A 20972-nucleotide genomic window follows, 5' to 3' on the forward strand; every position below is an offset into this window, starting at 1 on the left:
CCGCCCCCTACACGCATCGCACCACAAACACCCCTAGTTTTTGTAATGCCAAAGTCACCATTTTGGTTACTTAATTAAGAAATTGCAGTATAATCATATATTCATATCTATATTTTTCTAATACATTCCATAATTCTTAAGCAATAAAATTTTATATATATTTCATATACTAGTCTCTCAAAAAAACAAAATTATATATATATATATATATATATATATATATATATATATATATCAAAATAAGCTTATACATTCTGAGAAAGAATATTAAAAAAAAAAAGACATTTTGTCAAAGCATTAAAGTTTAGCTTGAAAATAAGATTAATGATAAAAATCTATATAGAATACATAAGTAAAGCAGGACTAACGCAATAATCCGCCATTTGACATGTTTGAGGATTTTAGTGCTTGCCATGAGGCAGGTTTGTCAAATTGCTCTAAACCATCTGGACTTGTAATTTCACGTGGCAAGTCACATTCTGTACACCTTATGTGGTTTGTTTTACCTGTTCATCTCTTTCTCGCTCATTTTGAGCTATTTTTGTAAATTTTAATTGGAAGAAAATATTAAAAGAAATGATGTTCAAATTATACTACAAAAAATTGAAACATTTTTTTTAGTAACATCAAACTAATAAAGTATCAATTTGCAAGTAATTATTTTTCAATCTTTAATAATTATTTAAAGAAATAAAATATAAACTTAAACTTAATTATGAACAAAAACATAAATATAAACATAAATATGCATTTTACATGTAAGAATTAAATTAAATAATCTTTTATGTGCATTCTAGAGGTGCACCTTTTTGAATTACTCTACACATAAATTAGCAACATATCATGTTATAAGAGAGCTACTGTACCATGATGAAATTTATGTGAATCCGATCACATTTATTCTCACTTTTTCCCCCTAATGATAGCTCCGTCACATTTAGTATCACTTTCTCTCCCTAACAAGGAAATACTCTTCAAACATCTACCTATTTCTCTGCATTTATGTAGTCTTTTGTTTTACACATATCGTAGTATTGCACAAAAGAAATTCTTGAGGTAATCCTAAAATGCAAGCCACCCCCTTAAATTCCATTATCGCCTCAAATTGTAAGCTTGTTGTTTTAAAATAAGTAGTAATAATTTTAGCATTTTTCCTTCATTTATATATATCGTTTCCATATATACTGCTATATTAATCCAATAGTTAACATTTGTTACATTTGACTATTTGAGTTCTCATTGGCTTTGTCTTCTTGGTCAGCTAAGCAACTTCATATCACAACATAAATATACGGCACCGCTCTTTTTTCTTTTCCTTTTTTTAAGTAAATAAATAGAGCCACTTGTATTTTTAATATTTAAATTAGAAATAAAGCTTACCCAACAAATTAGAAATACATATAGATTAATATTTAAAAAAATTAATCAACAATCAAACTTAATTCGAGTTTTAAATGTCTTAACACAAACTACATTTCGAATCAAATTCGTATATTCTTAAATCCGACCAATGGACATCCTAGACTTGAGATGTTGGGATTTTCCTTCCTTTTTGTTTTTTTAGACAAAAGTTGGAATCTTCTTTTTATTCATTACCACTACACGGGTTCACTAGTTTTCTATGTAGCCAGTCATGTTACCTATTTTTATAATATTCAACAATATTTTATTAACGGACTCTCTAAAATAATTCATTTAGCTTTAAAAAATACTAGAAAATTTTTATGGTAAAAAAAAAACTAATTTTTTTAATAGGTTTTTTATATTTCTCTTAAAAGTGAAATTAATATTCTTCTAAAATAGTTATAAAAAAAATACTCTTCTAAAATACTTCGTTAACAAATGTCATAAAGATATAACGGACAATTATGTGTAATATAATTTGTCTCACTCTCACCTGACATTTTCACTCTTTTTGTTTGTTCCTTTTAAAAAATAAATAATAATAATTAAATAAATAAATAAAGAATCTTAGGCTAAATTAAAAAACAAAAAATTAAAAAAAGGACACAGTTTTAAGCCCACAAAACATGGAATCTTTTATTCTTGTACACAATATACTGGAATATTGACTTACAATGTTACATGTTAGAGTCAGGCTCGGTCAAAAACAGATAAGCAGGAACAGGCATTTGTGGAAGTACAAAACTTGCTCCAATCTCCCATGGGGTCCACTCTCACTACCAGTTGATTCCTTTCCTCAAAGTTCATCTCAGTAGATTCTCAAAAAAAAAAAAAAAAAAAAAATTCATCTCAGTAATATGTTACATGCACGTCTGAAGTCTGATTGGTAATTATATATATGATAAAAGAATAGTAGAGCCACAACCGTCTGATTGGTAATTCGTCAATGGTAATCTCTGAAAAAACACACACGCACACATTTTTGTTTTCTATGTTTTCAGAAAACAGTTTTCAGGAAATAAATCCAGCCAAGAAGCCCCTTTTTCAATTTCTGCCACTATATTTTTCAGCCATTATTACAGAGACATTTCACTAAACACACGTGACTGTGAGTAGACCTTGACCTGGTGATTATTCTATTCTTTTTGCGCCAGAAAAAACATTATCTAACATTTATGTCAAGCATGTGATGTCTCTTTTTTTTATCTAGAAGGGCTCTAGATTTAGTTAAAACTAATATTTCCATTATTGAGCAAAAAAAAACTAATATTTCCATTCATATCTTTGTTAGTGTGTCATATTATTGGTATCACAGTCATTGCTGGACCCCTTTCTTTTCAGCTTCTTTTTCCTTTTATGTTAATGCAAGTGGGTTTTCGACTTTTCGTTCATAGTTGAATTTTGGTCAAGTTTTTAGGCTTGTCCTTTGGTGTAGGTTGAAAACGCTGAACCCATAAAAGGGAAATCAATGTGAGCACAGAACCATTGAACCAACCAAGATCTCTGCAAGTTGTTCATTTGGGAAAACCAATGGTTTTCTTCTCAACCACTACCATTATTTTAAGTACTTTGAATAAAGAATTCTACTATAAAAACCGTTCTAGTTTCTGTCTCTATCCTTTACCTTTTTTATTCTTTTTTTGGATCATGCTATTGCATAAATCTTTTAATATAAAGGGTTTTTTTTTTTTTTTTAATTCATCAATTTGAAAAGAAATTTGTTAAAAAAAAAATTCTTCTGGCAGCTGCAGTTAACCCAGAGAGAGAGAGAGAGAGTTGAAAATTATTGTGGATGCTGAGAGAGATTGGTTGGAAATGGTATGTAAAATATGTTTGAGAGAGAGAATTGAAAATGAATTCCCTCCGCAAAGTCAAAGATAGGATGTGTAGATGGGCCAATAGTTAACTGAAAGATACAGAGAAGTTGGTAATGGGCAGCATGTTCAAGAGCCAGCAAACCTTCTCTTTGTATATAATCTGCCATTAATTTTTGGAAGTTAGTCATGTTCTACTGCTGCTTTAGACCCTCAAGCAGATTCAAGGGAGGGATGTTATAGTAGAATATCTGCTTTTTGTCTATTTGTTTGCTGAGATGGGTCGCCTTCTTTCTAGTGCCCTCCTATTTTGTAGCTTGCTGCTGCTTTTTTGTGCTTCCTTTTCACATCCCTTATGCATTGATTCAAGTGGGTTTAATTTCCTTTCATACTTGTTCCCCACTTTTTTTTTTTTTTTTTTTTTATGTGCCTTATGTTTAAGAACTAATAAAACCAACTGTTTCAAGGTAAAAATCTAAGGAGGATTTAACCTAACTATCTTCAAGGTAAACAAATCCACTATGATAGAATGAAAGATTACAATAGATTTAAATCCTAAATTTAAAGCTATCTCATGTAGAACTTACTAACCACATGCAGCTCAGACTCCACGGACTCTTCTATCTTGAATTTACTGAATACAAACTCTCATGCTTGTGATTTTAAGATCTCACTCAAAGGTTTAGCAACACAAACTCTCTAATTTGTGACTCCAAGACCACCCTTGAAGGTTTAAGTCATTAGCTATGTATGATCTTGATGCAGCAACTTTAGATCTACCGGTTCTAATAGTATGAGAATGATTTCCAATAGTGACTTTGAACAGAGAAGGCACAGTACCTTTTAAATCTCACAAGAGCACCTCCAAAATTATAACAAAACGTGTCTTAGGGTTTTCTTTAAATATTATGTGAAATAGATCTGAAACCTTAATCACTTCATGAGTTTAACAAGCTAATGGCCTTTTATTAAATTCTGTAGAACCCGTTGGTCGAACCTAGTATGTTTCAAATTCTTAAACCTGTAGCTTCCTTTTTCTTGTATCCTGACTTGCAGCACCTTGAGCATTGTCTAATAAACCTTATAGATTCTAAGATCTATTTTTAGACAAGTTTGTACCCACAGTTTGCCAATTATTTTAAACTTTTAGAACCTAACAATGTGTGTGTGTGTGTTTATAAAACCCATGTATCAGTCAGTTCGGTAAAAATATCGATTTTGAATTTGCAGATCCAATGGTAGCACTGCACCAATGTCGGAGAAGGATTCTCCATCCGATTGCCGAGGTCGACTCAGTCAGTCGATGCTAGAGTCGGGTCAATTGGGTCGACGCTGGTCCGTTAGGTTGGCTCTAGTCAATTTCTGCATAATCCTAGTAAATATGTTACCAAAAAAAAAAAAAGAATCCTAGTAAATATGATCTATATTTTATTCGCCTAAACAAATAGAATCTTTAGTTTAAAATCTTCTTTGATGCCTTTCTTTTCTTGGAAAATGTGAATTCTAACCGGCCAACCATTATCACATTCATCATTTTCTTGGTCAAGCTCCTCATTTGTCAAATGATTTCATAATTGCTATCAAAATTCCACCATTTTGCTTTGTTGCATATGTTGTAGTTGTATTGTCTTCATGGTTACTAGTCAACCTTCATCACATTCACTATACTGGAAATGAGCAAAAGTAAATAAATAAATATTTTTTTAATTGAATATTGTACAGTTTCAAAAAAAAAATCATAATAAATTTCTTTTTTAAAAGCTAACAAGTTACAATTAAAAAAAAAATCAATTTTAATCGATGCAATTTATTTTCATTTTTGAGATACAAACACACATACACAAGAGAAAGAGAATGAAGTTTTAACATAAAAATATACTATAAACACTACTCAAAAGTCATAATAACTTTTTAAGGAAAACTAAACAAATTATACTTTAGACAATACATTCTCTCACTTTAATACTTAGTTACCAATGAAACTTGAAACTCAAGGAGTCTATATTTTTGTTTGTGTATAAAATAATACTCCTTGTGAACTTGATCTCAAATGTCAAGAACTTAATAAATAATTTTAAAGATACATATAATTACACACCTAATTTCATAACTTTCATAACTTGTTGACTCCTAAGATAGTTTTTTTTTTTTTTTTTTAACACTTTTGGCCCATATGTACCTATTATTTGTCGTTAACTCACAATAATAAGAGTCAACAAATTATAAAACCAGATGTAAGAATAATTATTCCGTATAGTAAGAGCTGACATGTACTGGAATCATTGCCCAACTGTCAAGACCATAGAATGCCAACTCAAAAGTCATTACACACTCTACAAAGTTCTTACACTTTTAACACCGAAAAATGCTAGAACTATCTTAAGCGAACCCCAAAAAAAAAAAAAAAAAAAAACCCAACTCATCAAACTGAAGCAAACAATAAGAAATGGATGTGCTCAAGCTCGATACCAAATGGGTCTCCACCATAGCCAGCATATGGATCCAGTGCACAAGCGGCTCTCTCTACACCTTCTCCATCTACTCCTCAGTTCTAAAATCAACCCAAGCCTACGACCAATCCACGCTCGACACCGTGTCTGTCTTCAAAGACATAGGCGTCAACGCCGGCGTCCTCTCCGGCGTCCTCTACTCCTCCGCCACAACAGCTAATCACCGCCGCCGTACTGGGCCGTGGCTGGTCCACCTGGTAGGCGCGGTTCAATGCTTTTTGGGGTATTTCCTGATGTGGGCCTCCGTTGTTGGGCTGATTCCTCGGCCTCCCATGGCGGCCATGTGCTTGTTCATGTTGGTGGCGGCTCACGCGCAGAGCTTCTTCAACACTGCTAATGTGGTCACTGGGGTTAGGAACTTTCCTAATTATAGTGGCACTATTGTTGGCATTATGAAGGTACATCATTAAACTTTTGAGTTTTTTTTTTTTTTTTTGACGGGTTTTTATGGGTTGTCCTATGAGTTTACTGTTTACCTTACTTTATTTGTGAAAATTATTTTCACTAAAAATTGTTAGTACTTTTGGCTTATTATTAAATTTTTAATGTCAAGCTTTTGCATGGTGTAAGTTTTACCCTTTTTGTGATGAATGATGAATGATTATATCATATGTACCAGGAAGTACGGTTACTTTATCTAAATCGTCATACCCGTGTCCATGTTATAATTTTCATGTTATAATTTTTTAAAATTGTTCATGTTATACCTGTACCCATACATGTGTCCATGTTTCTTAGCATGTGTATATCAGTATGTGTCAATGCACGTAATAAAATGCACGTATTTCTCATCAAAAGTATGTGTCAATGCGGTAGGCAATTTAGTTTGTAGAAATGAATGTATCAAAAGCAACGTTTATATTCATTGATATAAGAATTACGCTTTTTCTTACGAGATTTGAATTTTTAGGCAATTATGGTAATGCTTCTTCCCATTTTGTTAGAAAATTCAATTTTTTTAAGAGGCGTCTTAATTTATTGTCATGGATTTCAGAAGTACTTAATAAACATAATAGAAAAGAGATATCAACTTTTCAAATGAAGTAGATTGTAAATTGAGAGAGTTATTAATATTCTGTCTGGTAACTTTTCAAAAATATCATCTTTTAGTACATCTGGAAATGCAATAGAAGATCAATTAAACGAGAGCCAGACAGAGGAAGTAGTTTTTTTAGCTTAATTATTTGGTGTTACCTGAAAAATATTGCAATGAAAATATGTGGGGGTTTTTGCTGCCAACAGACTTACCTGTCCTCTGCATTCAGACCAACTTCCAACTCTGAAACAGCATCACTGATGATAGGGAGGGGTTTACTTTTCATCATTTATTGTTTCTACTTTCTACAAGTGCTTTTATAGTATTTTATCCAATGATTAGTTAAGAGGAATGCTTAGGGTAGTGGAAGCTTTACTAACAAAAAACTTACAAACTAACATGCTTGCTAAGTTGCCAATAAGCCGTGCAAATCATACGGGCCACCAATTTGAGATATAGAATGCAAAAATGTTCTGTACCACACTCTAGAAGCGATAATCCCACATCTTAAATGAGTGGTAAGTCTCACCATGAATTTAATTAGTGAAATCCACTATTACATGAAAGGAGGAAGAAAATACTTGACAAGTTCAAGTTTCTAATCAAATGGTATTAATGTTTGTTGCTCCACATCACTCATCTCCTAACCCTTTTTGAGATCTAAGCTTGTGAAAAGCAGTTCACCTTCCTAACAGGTCTTATGTCATATCTTACGCCATTGTTACTGTTTGACTTTGAATTTACTTTCTTATTGGATTGTTAGGAGCAAGGACTTAAGTTTGGATATTGAAAATAATTCTTATCTATTGCTAGGGTTTTCTTGGTTTAAGTGGAGCAATTTTAATTGAAGTATATGAGACAATATTCACCAACAAGCCTACATCCTATCTTCTGATGCTGGCACTGTTGCCTACTATTAATACTTTGTTGCTCATGTGGTTTGTGAGAATCAACAACACTAATGAAGGAGATGAAAAGAAACACTTAGATTCTTTCTCACTGATTGCACTGGTCATTGCTGCTTATCTTATGGCCATAATAATATTAGAGCACATTTTTTTATTTCAATTTGCAATACGTGTCATTGCATTTGTGCTGCTCATGCTGCTGCTTGCCTCACCTCTTTGCATAGCAATTAGAGCCCATCAAAGAGATTCTGATAGGATTTCACAGACTCTCGTTATTGAGAGGGACCAACTAATGGATGATCCAAACCAGCTGGTTGCTGAGAAGATATATGCAAGACAAGATTCTGCTGGGTATCGCTATTTGCCCAGCAGTACTGATCAAGAGATGGATAATAATGATAGGAGGACTTTACAGGCAGAACAAAATCTCAATCTGTTGCAAGCTATGCACACTGTAGACTTCTGGATTTTATTTCTTGCCATGGCTTGTGGTATGGGCCCAGGACTTGCTACAGTGAATAACATGAGCCAGATAGGAGGATCTCTTGGATACACCAGCTTTGAGACAGGTACTTTGGTTTCTTTGTGGAGCATTTGGAATTTTCTTGGCCGTTTTGGAGCTGGCTACGTATCAGATTATTTTTTGCACTCAAGAGGATGTGCAAGGCCATTGTTCATGGTCATCACGCTAGCAATCATGAGCATTGGTTATTTGGTGATTGCTTCTGGTTTGCCTGGTGCTCTATATGCTGGTTCAGTATTAGTGGGTGTTTGTTATGGTTCTCAGTGGTCACTAATGCCCACTATCACTTCTGAGATATTTGGCGTGGTTCATATGGGTACCATTTTCAATACAATTACCATAGCAAGTCCTGTTGGATCTTATATATTTTCTGTGAGAGTTGTTGGTTATATATATGACAAAGAAGCATCAGGAGCTGGCAAAACATGCACTGGAACTCAATGCTTCATGTTGTCTTTTCTTATCATGGCATCTGCTACTCTTTTGGGGTCTCTTGCTGCCTTGGGGTTGTACTTTCGGACAAAAAGTTTCTATAATCAGGTTATACTCAGAAGACTAATACATTCTTTGAGGGGATAAAGTGTTGAGGATTGTAAAATACTTTGAAGGAGTCAAGTGCTTCTGTTCAGTGAGTAAAAGAGGTAAATCATAAATGCCAAAGTGCTCTCTCTTTCTTTCTAGTTGCTTCTTGTAACATAACATGTTCATTGTTGTATTCTCTACAAATTGATATGTGTGTAAGAGCTTGCTTGGCCTTTCTAGGGAGAAGAGGGAGTCAACTCCGTCATTTTTATCTTCTTTTTGTTTTGGAGGCTACACACACACACACCCGTTGGGTCTTGAACTCACTACCTCACCCTCCAGGCCATTATTACCCCAAGTAACCCTTTCTCATTTCTATTATATGCCTCCAGTTTCAATCCCTGACTTCTTTGGTTTCTTCTCCTCTTTTGCTTCCATTGAAGTATTAAGTGTTCATCATGTCCCATTAAGTTGGAAGTCCCTTCGTTCCCCCTTGTGTCATAAGAATGTTTCCCCACCAGACAGTTGTTTTGGGTTATGAATCTGGTTTAGTTTACTTTGTGTTTGTCCCACAAATTTTATTGTTTTTACCCTCTCATTAGATGCTTTTTTTAGTGATTTTTTTTTTTTTTTTTGTTTCAATAACTTTCATTGTTTATGAAGAATTAAAAAAAGAAAAAAAGAAAAAAAAGAAATCATGTGCTTGGAATATCACACAGTTTAGATCTGATTAATCACCTGAAAAGTAGTGGGCAATTGGTTTTTGACTGATGAAATTCTCGGCTGATTCATCAGTTGAAAAAAGGTTCAAGAGCCCTTTACCCAAAATATTCTGTTTGAACAATGGGTTTTGATGATACAGTGATTATGTGGTTGACTTAGTAATGGAGTAACTATTTGACACAATGATTAATGTAGGTGGCATTGGCCTACGGTCCCTGATGTTTAAGTTAGTGATCTTACCAGAGAAATCATTCTTTTTAGCATACAGATTGCTCATACTTGACTCTAGTTGTGAGGCATGAATGTATGGTTAGTTGGTTTTCCTTTGCTAGATCCTTGTGCATGATTTTCTAAAAGCAACAGATTCTTCTGGTAGTTATGTGATTGCATCATCCTCTCTGCCCATCTATTGATTAGGTTCAACCAGAGGTGACATGCTGGAGCTGGACTATATTGTTGAGAAAAATTTAAGAATATCAAGAAGACAAAATTGAAAATTGTAAATATGAAGGATTTCAAATAATTAATGATTATTATATCTCTGTTTGTGCTTATGCATATACCTACATATTTGTGCACACATACACATTATTGAGTGAGAGTTTGTTCCTGCTCAGAAACAGGTTATTTAACACATGCGACCTCCAGATGTCGTCTTGTTGAACGACTATGTATCATATTTGTGAATTTATATTTTTGAACATTAATTTCTAGGTTTATCAGATGCCAATGAGCTCTAGCTTAACTAGCAATTCCTCCTTTTGCAAGTGCTAGCTAGGGAGGGTGAGATCGTGGATTTAAGACCTACTGGATGCGCGTGTAACTTACCTATCAAAAAAAAATCTAGATTTATTGGTTAGGGCGAGGCTTCCTTCTTAGGAGCATAGGACTGGACATGGGATTGACATGTGTCCATTTTAAGACATGTTTAAGTGTCGTGTCCCCTCCAATGCTCAAATCCACTGGAGGGAAGCCAAACCCTATTGGTTATCTTAATTTGTGTTGTATGTTTATGAATGAACCATAGGTGTTAAGCTAGTGCATAAACTTTAAACTCAATAAGGACACTCTTTTACATTTACAAAGAGGTATGATAACAAAGAGTTGAAAAGTTTATACAGCAATTGTCAGCAAGGAGACAATTGTCATATGTTGAAGTGTCCCATGTGAAGGAGTTGGGAGATATTGTGTTGGACTGTCCTATGTGGAGGAGTTGGAAGATATTGTGTTGTATGGCCTTAAAATTTTTCATTCCTAAACTATTGAAAAGTTAAACTATTAGGGGAAAAAAAAACTTTTTACAATGTTTAAGAATGAAAAAAGAGCTTTTTAAAATTGAAGAACAAAAAACAAACTTTTGATAAAGTTTAAGAGCCAAAATAGTATTTTACCCTTATTTTCATGAAAACAACATGAAGATAAACTTACACATAAACATAAACATGTATTTGCACAAAATAAATTGAATAATTTTTTTTTATGCTCATTCCGTTTGTGTGCACATTTTTGTTTTGCTTTATATAACTAATAGAGAAAGTACTGATAAGTTTTATGCTAGAACCAAAATTTGAGTAAAACAAAATTTTTTTTGATATCTAATATGTAAAGAAAAAAATTCTACAAATATGGAAAATAAAATGAAATACAATAAGATTATACATATTTTTCTAACTCCATGTAAAAAAAAAATATATTGAGATCATATAATCATCAGCATCAAGATAAATTGAAGAATGCTAGGAATCCATCTAATATCAAATAAGATTCTCCAAGAATGAGGAACCTAGAAAATATTTGAAAAAAAATAATGAGAAAAGAACTACAATGAGAGAGAGAGAGAGGGAGAGAGAGAGAAACAATACATCAAATAGAATGATAATTAAGCTTAAAAAAAGGTAGATGACATTTATTCAATAATTGTGGCAAAATTATTGTAAACCTATTTTTTGTGTTTTCCACTAGGGGATCCCAACTATTTTCTTCGTACTCGCTTTTAATTAATGAAAATTTTAATTATTCCCAAAAAGTTATAAGTTTCTTAAGTTCCTCAGAGGAATTTGGATCCTTAGCTATTTTAGTGTCAACATTTCTCCCTCTGCCTGCTGTATTTTTTTTTTTTTGGGGGGGTGGGGGGTGGGGGGAGCTTCACAGACGTTGATATTAGATATAGCGTCCAAACAGGTTCACTATTTTTTAGAAAATAAAAGCAATCTCAGGGTTCTATTCAAAAGTAGCAAGTGCTAATTTCAGTCTTTCAGTCAAATACTAATTTTTATAATGCCAAAGTCACCGTTTTGGTTACTTAATTAAGAAATTGCAGTATAATCATATATTCATATCTACTCCATAATTCTTAAGCAATAAAATTTTATATATATTTCATATACTAGTTTCTCAATATATATATATATATATATATATATATAATAAGCTTATACATTTTGAGAAAGAATATTAAAAAAAAAAAAAAAAGACATTTTGTCAAAGTGTTAAAGTTTAGCTTGAAAATAAGATTAATGATAAGAATCTATATAGAATACATAAGTAAAGCAGGACTAACACAATAATTAGTGCTTGCCATAAGGCAGGTTTGTCAAATTGCTCTAAACCATTTGGACTTGTAATTTCACATGGCAAGTCACATTCTGTACACCTTATGTGGTTTGTTTTACCTGTTCATCTCTTTCTCGCTCATTTTGAGCTATTTTTGTATATTTTAATTGGAAGAAAATATTAAAAGAAATGATGTTCAAATTATACTATAAAAAATTGAAACATTTTTTTTAGTAACATCAAACTAATAAAGTAATTATTTTTTAATATTTAATAATTATTTAAAGAAATAAAATATAAACTTAAATTTAATTCTGAACAAAAACATAAATATGCATTTTACTCGTAAGAAATAAATTAAATAATCTTTTATGTGCGTTCTAGAGGTGCACCTTTTTGAATTACTCTACACACATAAATTAGCAACATATCATTTAGTAAGAGAGCTATTGTACCGTGATGAAACTTGTGTGAATCTGATCATATTCATTATCACTTTTTCCCCTAATGATGGATTTGTCACATTCATTATCATTTTTTCTCCCTAAGGAGGAAGTCCAACACTTTTCAAACATCTAACCATTCCTATGGATGTATATAGTCTCTTGTTCTACACACATCATATTATTGCACAAAAGAATTTCTTGAGGTGATCCTAAAATGCAAGCCAACCCGTAAAATTCCATTATCACTTCAAATTGTAAGCTTGTTGTTTTAAAATAAGTAGTAATAATTTTAGCATTTTTCCTTCATATATATATATATATATATATCGTTTCCATATATACTGCTATATTAATCCAATGGTTAACATTTGTTACATTTGACTATTTGAGTTCTCATTGGCTTTGTCTTCTTGGTCAGCTAAGCAACTTCATATCACAACATAAATATACAGCACCGCTTTTTTTTTCTTTTTTTTTTTCATTTAAGTAAATAAATAGCGCCACTTGTATTTTTAATATTTAAATTAGAAATAAATCTTACCCAACAAATTAGAAATACATATAGATTAATATTTTTAAAAAAATTAATCAACAATCAAACTTAATTCGACTTTTAAATGTCTTAACACAAACTACATTTCGAATCAAATTCGTATATTCTTAAATCCGACCAATGGACATCCTAGACTTGAGATGTTGGGATTTTCCTTCTGTTTTTTTTTTTTTTTTTTTTAGACAAAAGTTGGAATCTTCTTTTTATTCTACAATAGATGATCTGTGCATTACCACTACACGGGTTCACTAGTTTTCTATGTAGCCAGTCATGTTACCTATTTTTATAATATTCAACAATATTTTGTTAATGGACTCTCTAAAATAATTCATTTAGCTTTAAAAAATACTATTAGAAAATTTTTATGGTAAAAAAAAAACTAATTTTTTTAATAGGCTTTTTATATTCCTCTTAAAAGTGAAATTAATATTCTTCTAAAATAGTTATAAAAAAATAATCTTCCAAAATATTTCATTAACAAATGTCTTAAAGATATAAACGACAATTATGTATAATATAATTTGTCTCTCTCTCATCCGACATTCTAACTCTTTTTGTTTGTTCCTTTAAAAAAATAAATAATAATTAAATAAATAAATAAAGAATCTTAGGCTACACTAAAATAAATAAATAAATAAAAACAAAAACAAAACAGGGGACACAGTTTTAAGGAGACCAAATCTTCTGTCTCATTCTTCCTGCTCCATTATATACTCCACAAATAAAAATATATCATATGTCCATCTAATTTATTAAATGCTAAATTTATGCCTTTTATTATTTCAATTACTTAAATATGATGGGTTATTTATTTATTTATTTTAAAAATTTGAAATAATAGAAGGCATAAATTTGACATTTAATAAATTAGATGGACATTTAATATATTTTTATTTGTAAAATATATAATAGAATAGAAAGAATGTGATAGAAGATTTGTACTCTAGTTTTAAGCCCACAAAACATGGAATCTTTTATTCTTGTACACAATATCCTGGAATATTGACTTTTACAATGTTACATGCTAGAGTCAGGCTCAGTCAAAAACAGATAAGTAAAGCAGGAACAGGCATTTCTGGAAGTACAAAACTTTCTCCAATCTCCCGTGGGGTCCACTCTCACTACCAGTTGATTCCTTTCCTCAAAGTTCATCTCAGTAATATGTTTTTTTTTTTTTTTTTTGGGTAAAGAGGAGATAATTAGATTAGATTAAACAGAAACAGTTACACCCGGTGTGGTTCGGGTATACATCATTAGTTAAGACCTTCATAACACCAAAAAGAGGAGATACATAATAAACAAAAGAAGAGTAGAACCACAACTGTCTGATTGGTAATTGGTCAATGGTAATCTCTGAAAAAACACACACACACACACACATTTTTGTTTTCTATGTTTTCAGAAAACAGTTTTCAGGAAATAAATCAAGCCAAGAAGCCCCTTTTTCACTTTCTGCCCCTATTTTCAGCCATTATTACAGAGACATTTCACTAAACACACGTGACTGTGAGTAGACCTTGACCTGGTGATTATTCTATTCTTTTTGCGCCAGAAAACATTATCTAACATTTATGTCAAGCATGTGATGTCTCTTTTCTTTATCTAGAAGGGCTATAGTTTTAGTTAAAACTAATATTTCCATTATTGAGCAAAAAAAACTAATATTTCCATTCATATCTTTGTTAGTGTGTCATATTATTGGTATCACAGTCATTGCTGGACCCCTCTCTTCTCAGCTTCTTTTTCCTTTTATGTTAATGCAAGTGGGTTTTCGACTTTTCGTTCATAGTTGAATTTTGGTCAAGTTTTTAGGCTTGTCCTTTGGTGTAGGTTGAAAACGCTGAACCCATAAAAGGGAAATCAATGTGAGCACAGAACCACTGAACCAACCAAGATCTCTGCAAGTTGTTCATTTGGGAACCAGTGGTTTTCTTCTCAACCACTACCATTATTTTAAATCCTTTGAATAAAGAATTCATGAAAGTCAACTATACAAACCGTTCTAGTTTCTGTCTCTATCCTTTACCTTTTTTATTCTTTTTTTGGATCATGCTATTGCATAAATCTTTTAATATAAAGGGTTTTTTTTTTTTTAATTTATCAATTTGAAAAGAAATTTGTAAAAAAATTTCTTCTGGAAGCTGCAGTTAACCCAGAGAGAGAGAGAGAGAGAGAGTTGAAAATTATTGTGGATGCTGAGAGAGATAAGTTGGAAATGGTATGTAAAATATGTGAGAGAGAGAGAGAGAGAGAATTGAAAATGAATTCCCCCCACAAAGTCAAAAGATAGGATGTGTAGATGGGCCAATAGTTAACTGAAAGATACAGAGAAGTTGGTAATGGGCAGCATGTTCAAGAGCCAGCAAACCTTCTCTTTGTATATAATCTGCCATTAATTTTTGGAAGTTAGCCATGTTCTACTGCTGCTTTAGACTCTCAAGCAGATTCAAGGGAGGGATGTTATAGTAGAATATCTGCTTTTTGTCTATTTGTTTGCTGAGATGGGTCGCCTTCTTGCTAGTGCCCTCCTATTTTGTAGCTTGCTGCTGCTTTTTGATGCTTCCTTTTCACATCCCTTATGCATTGATTCAAGTGGGTTTAATTTCCTTTCATACTTGTTCCCCCTCTTTTTTCTGCAGTTAAATTTTGCAGTTTTTTTTTTTTTTTTTTTTTTCAGTGCTTTATGTTTAAGAATCTATCTCAATTCTGAACTGACTTGTCATTTCTACTGATTTAATTGGTGTAGCGGCACCCTTAAGCCTGAACACCACACTGAAGTTTTGTTCTTACAATGCGAGCTCATGCTGCAACTCCACAGAGGATTTAGAATTACAGAAGCAATTCGAAGCAATGAATATCTCTGATTCTAGATGTGCTTCTGTTATGAAATCAATACTTTGTGCGGTAAGAAGTTCTTAAATTTTTTTTTTTTTTTTTTAAATTTCCAAGTTTCAGATTTTAGGTAGGTGGAGCATGATGTGTTTGTTTCCGTTTCAATGCCAAATATATAGGTTGTTTTGGATGAATAGATGTTGTCAACTTGAAATTTATAAGAACTGTCCTTTAATCTCCTCCAGTTGCTGCATGTGTAATACATATTTGATTTTTGCATTCGTAAGGAAATGGTTTTCAATTTAGCTACCTTTTATGAAGGTCTTGCTGAAGTTTGAGTTAAATATTAGCATATCTTTTAGGCAAATAAGCTCGTAAACATACTAAATGATTGAATCTTCTCTTTGTTGTTGTATGTGCCTTTTTTCAAATGTTCTAAACAAAGATGTATGAATTATGATGTGTTTCAATTCTTTGTTATCATGGTGCGTAGAGATGCGATCCATTTTCAGCTGAGCTATTTACAATTGGTTCTACACCCCGGCCAGTTCCTATACTTTGCAACTCCACTATTTCAGCAAATTCGTCCCAATCTAGCCAAGCAGCGAATAACTTCTGCTCTAATGTATGGGATACATGCCAAAATGTGTCTTTCATGAAGTCTCCATTTGCCCCTTCACTAAAAGGTCAAGCTGGATTACCAGTCAATTCCAATCTTAGCAAACTGACTGACTTGTGGCAGTCTAAAACTGATTTCTGCAATGCATTTGGTGGAGCTTCCAGTACTGCATCAGTATGTTTTGATGGTCAACCTGTTATGCTAAATAACACCGAAATTCCTAGCCCCCCACTTGGCTTGTGTCTTGAGAAGATAGGGAATGGATCTTACCTCAGCATGGCTGCTCATCCTGATGGGTCAAACCGTGCATTTTTTGCTAGCCAACAAGGAAAGATATGGTTAGCAACTATTCCTGATCAGGGATCGGGAGGAGCATTAGGGCTTGATGAATCCAATCCTTTTGTAGATCTAACTGATGAAGTATATTTTGATACTCAATTTGGTATGATGGGTATTGCATTTCATCCAAACTTTGCACAAAACGGGCGATTCTTTGCTTCGTTTAATTGTGATAAGGCTAAGTGGTCCGGATGTACTGGAAGATGTTCATGTAACTCAGATGTCAATTGTGATCCTTCAAAGCTAGGAACTGATAATGGTGCCCAGCCATGCCAGTATCAAAATGTTGTTGCAGAGTATACTGCTAATGGTACTGCATCCCAGCCTTCCTTGGTACAAATCTCTAAACACTGAATTTTTCCATTTTTATTTAACTCAAATGATTAGAAATGACTTCATCTTTTTCCCAGGCAACAAGTGCCAAGCCAACTGAAGTGAGAAGGATATTTACTATGGGCCTTCCATTTACATCTCATCACGGAGGGCAGATACTCTTTGGACCTGCTGATGGATATTTATACTTCATGATGGGAGATGGTGGTGGTACAGGCGATCCTTACAATTTTTCCCAAAACAAGAAATCATTGCTTGGCAAAATTTTGAGGCTCGATGTTGATAACGTACCAAGTGAGTATCAGCAGAGAATGTTGGTGCATATAGTTTTTTTATTTATTATTATTATTATTTATTTAAATTTCTTTTACTTATTCAATCTGCTGCCTTCTTCATATCTTCCTACCTGTGAATGGTTACTTATCTCACATCTCTGTAAGTACTCTTTTTGTTCAAAGCATCACTTCACTGCCTACCTTGCTTGCTCTCTCCAATTTTTACTAGGAACTAAAAGGACTATGTGAAAGATCTGCCTTCTCTAGTGACTCTGTGCTGATCAATCAGAAAAAGGGGAAAAGTAGAAGAAAAAAAATTGTAATTCTGAAACCATGATTATAAATATAATGTCCTAGACATGATATTTTCTCAATGGAGGAGTGTAAATAGGAGCTGTTTCACTTGCATAGTTTAAGTGGTACTTTGCATTTTTTTTTTTTCTCACTCTTGTCCATTGCACTGTCTTTTCAGGTGCTGCAGAAATTGCCAAACTCAATCTGTGGGGAAACTATTCTATCCCCAAAGATAATCCTTATGAGGAAGATACAGGCTTGCAGCCCGAAATATGGGCTTCTGGATTAAGAAATCCTTGGCGCTGTAGTTTTGATTCCGAAAGGCCTTCCTACTTTATGTGTGCTGATGTTGGGCAGGTTTGAGATATTTCTCTTTCAAGTTTAAATAGTATCTGACTGGCCATTATTATGCTACCATTATTCAACATATATATAAAAGAGATACAATTTTATGAAGCATCTGGTAGGATTTCCTCACAAAAATATGACTGTGACCAGCCTTTTTTGAAAAATGCCCTTGATTAATTAATTCCACTGTCTTGCTTGCATCAAGTACATCTCACACTACCACAGATTAATATTTAGGTCTCTTTTACCAATGGTTTCATATGAATTTACAAAGATGTCAGAAAGTTGATGTCTTTTTTTCATTCTCTATTGTGCATTCGAGGTAGAATTTGAAGTGAGTCCATTGTGTTTCTAGAGTAAGGACATTTCAATTTCAGCAATTGCTTCATTTTCTTTCTGCTATTGTGGTGATGCTTATGCATCTTCATTTCATTATGAACTTGCATGTTCAGAGGCCATGAAATAAGAAACAACCCCAAGACCACTTGTTTCTGAACATATATGACACTTTTGATTACCTACAGGATCGATATGAGGAGGTGGATATCATCACCAAGGATGGAAACTATGGCTGGCGTGTTTATGAGGGCCCCCTTCTTTACACTCCTCCAGATTCACCTGGTGGAAATACAACTCCAAGTTCCATAAGCCCAATTTTTCCTGTGATGGGATATACCCATTCTGATGTAAACCAGAAGGAAGGGTCAGCATCAATCACAGGGGGCTATTTCTATCGGTCTATGACTGATCCTTGTATGTACGGAAGGTAAATGTGCTCTTTTTTCATTCTATGTAGATATGACAAGTTGAAGAACTGACCATGCTGATAATCTACAAAAGCTATCAACCAAAAAAGAATGAAGATTTATTCTTGGGACTACCATGCTGATCTTTGCAATAATATTGATCCTTGCTAACAACTCGCTCGATCATTATTTTCAGGTACTTATATGCAGATTTGTATGCAACTGCCCTATGGGCTGGCATAGAGAATCCAGTAGACAGTGGGAATTTTAGCAGTAGTAAAATTTCCTTCAGCTGTGCAGCTGACTCTCCTCTACAATGCAGCTCCCTGCCAGGAAGTTCTCTTCCAGCTTTGGGTTACATTTACTCATTCGGGGAGGACAACCGGAAGGATATTTATCTCCTTGCCAGCAGTGGTGTTTACAGAGTCGTTCGTCCTAGCCGTTGTAATTACACTTGTTCAAAGGAAAATGTTACTAGTCTTGCAAGTCCAAGTCCTTCTTCTCCGAAATCTCATGCAAACCAGTTGATTGACCCATGTAACAATGTAGTCCTCCTATTCTCTTCTTTGTTATTGCTTTTGCTTGGTTTTGTCTAGTATTTTACAATATCTGCATGTTATTTATAAAGAGGGGGTGTTCGTTGCAATGGCTTGTGAATCTTTTTGTACTATGTAACCTTTTTTTCTTTCCTTTTAAGCTTTTGTATATGGGGACTGACAAGATGAAAACTGAAGTGCTTTTACGTTTTTTCTATTAATTATGTCAAGTTTTCTGGCAGAGTTAAATCCTCTATAGTTCAATAGCAAAGCTGTGGAGTATACAGAAATGTTTGCAGGAAAGGAGATTCTTATAATGATTATTAATCTGAAGCAACTTGGAATAAGTATATTCTATTTTCATCAACATTTAAAGTGACATGAATTGCAGATATCCAATAACTATATAGCCTGTATCAAGTAAAACTACAAAACAAATTTTCATAGCAACTTGACATGATTTCACACCCCATCTTTGAAGAACAGCGGCATACACTGAACAATAAATTCAAGGGTGGTTCAAATGCACACTGCACAGCGTGGACTCAACTCTCTCTCTCTCTCCATAAAATATACACTTTGTTATTTAGCTTTTGTCATTTTTCAAAATTACTGTATTGGATATGATAGAAAGCCTACCAACCACCTATCTCAAACCCCCTAGAAATGGGAGCCTTGTGCATTAGATGCATCCTAAGACTGAGGAGTTAAGAAATCAAATTTCCCCGTGGATAGTGGATGTAAACCTTGTATTACATGTGATAACTCTATTAGTAAGGGCATCCCAAATGCCCAACAGTGTGTCTAAGATGCGTGAATTCAAGAACATATTGAAAATTAGTAGAATCATCAATGGAAATAACATGGTATTTAAAACTTTGGTCTTTGGGTTGAAGTATTTGGAATCAGAGAAGTACATGAATAACTTTCCTAGAGGCTTCCAATATTTACTTTCCAAAAGGATATAATCACTCTTTGAGAACCGGTACAAACTACAACCTAGAGGTCCTTTTCTTCCAAGATTCAATTGTTTGCTACCTAATAAGCATAAAATCTTGGATTAAGAATCTAAATCTTTGAAGTACCTTTTTTTTTTTAATAAGGCTCTTAAATCATAATACTTCGTGTGAGTTGACATCTCCCTTGATAATGCGTCCTTGGTCCAATTCTTGGTTCTTGGGAGTCAATTCTTTGATGACACTATTTTTTTAGATAGGTAAATAGTGGGGAAGGAGAAGTGCTGTTTGATTCACAAACATCTAGAACCACAAAGAATATCATTTGCTGGACAATCACTTAAACCGCATACACGCCACACTCTAATTGTTCATCATCAAGCCAAAAACATTTATAATTATTAAAGTATTAAGTAATAATTACTAAACACGACTAAGTAGATCATAAATCATTAAAGATACTGTATATTCAAAAATCTCAACTTTATAATCCCTCGTAAATAAAGACTCAAAAGAATATTTTGATAATCCCACCGAAGATAAGGAAAAGCCAACACTAAATGAATAAAGTATAATAGAAATTAGAATTCGAGAAACATGTAATACATTATTTAAGGGTGACTATATCTGCAAAAGTATCCGACGCATATCTTTTGAAATCAACACTCATAGAGAATATCTTGAAAAATCACTACCAAAGAT

The 20972-nt window shown here is 33.2% G+C and overlaps 2 protein-coding genes across 8 annotated transcripts; both read left to right on the top strand.

Moving 5' to 3' along the window:
• The first annotated feature begins 3336 nt into the window (after nt 1–3336).
• Nucleotides 3337–19555, top strand: LOC126703406 (HIPL1 protein). Of its 2 annotated transcripts, none has more exons than XM_050402371.1 (7): nt 3337–3587; nt 15739–15896; nt 16318–17115; nt 17193–17409; nt 17863–18041; nt 18557–18798; nt 18975–19555. In XM_050402371.1, the coding sequence occupies exons 1-7, from the start codon at nt 3497–3499 to the stop codon at nt 19372–19374; spliced, it is 2085 nt and encodes a 694-aa protein (XP_050258328.1). In that variant the 5' UTR covers nt 3337–3496; the 3' UTR covers nt 19375–19555. The 2 variants fall into 2 exon arrangements, with proteins under 2 accessions (XP_050258328.1, XP_050258327.1); XM_050402370.1 differs by lacking the exon at nt 3337–3587 and adding an exon at nt 15079–15584.
• On the top strand, nt 5559–10588 carry LOC126703407 (protein NUCLEAR FUSION DEFECTIVE 4-like). 6 transcript variants are annotated; one of them, XR_007648051.1, is made up of 4 exons: nt 5559–6126; nt 7578–8836; nt 9636–9749; nt 9858–10147. XR_007648051.1 is itself a non-coding variant. In XM_050402372.1 (2 exons), the coding sequence occupies exons 1-2, from the start codon at nt 5665–5667 to the stop codon at nt 8772–8774; spliced, it is 1659 nt and encodes a 552-aa protein (XP_050258329.1). In that variant the 5' UTR covers nt 5559–5664; the 3' UTR covers nt 8775–9058. The 6 variants fall into 6 exon arrangements, 1 of the variants encoding a protein (XP_050258329.1); XR_007648052.1 differs by having other exon boundaries at nt 9636–9744; XR_007648053.1 differs by lacking the exons at nt 9636–9749; nt 9858–10147 and adding an exon at nt 10155–10588.
• Nucleotides 19556–20972: the final 1417 nt, after the last annotated feature.

The sequence above is a fragment of the Quercus robur genome, chromosome 10 (genome assembly GCF_932294415.1).
Source record: "Quercus robur chromosome 10, dhQueRobu3.1, whole genome shotgun sequence".
In the NCBI taxonomy this organism is placed as follows: Eukaryota; Viridiplantae; Streptophyta; class Magnoliopsida; order Fagales; family Fagaceae; genus Quercus; species Quercus robur.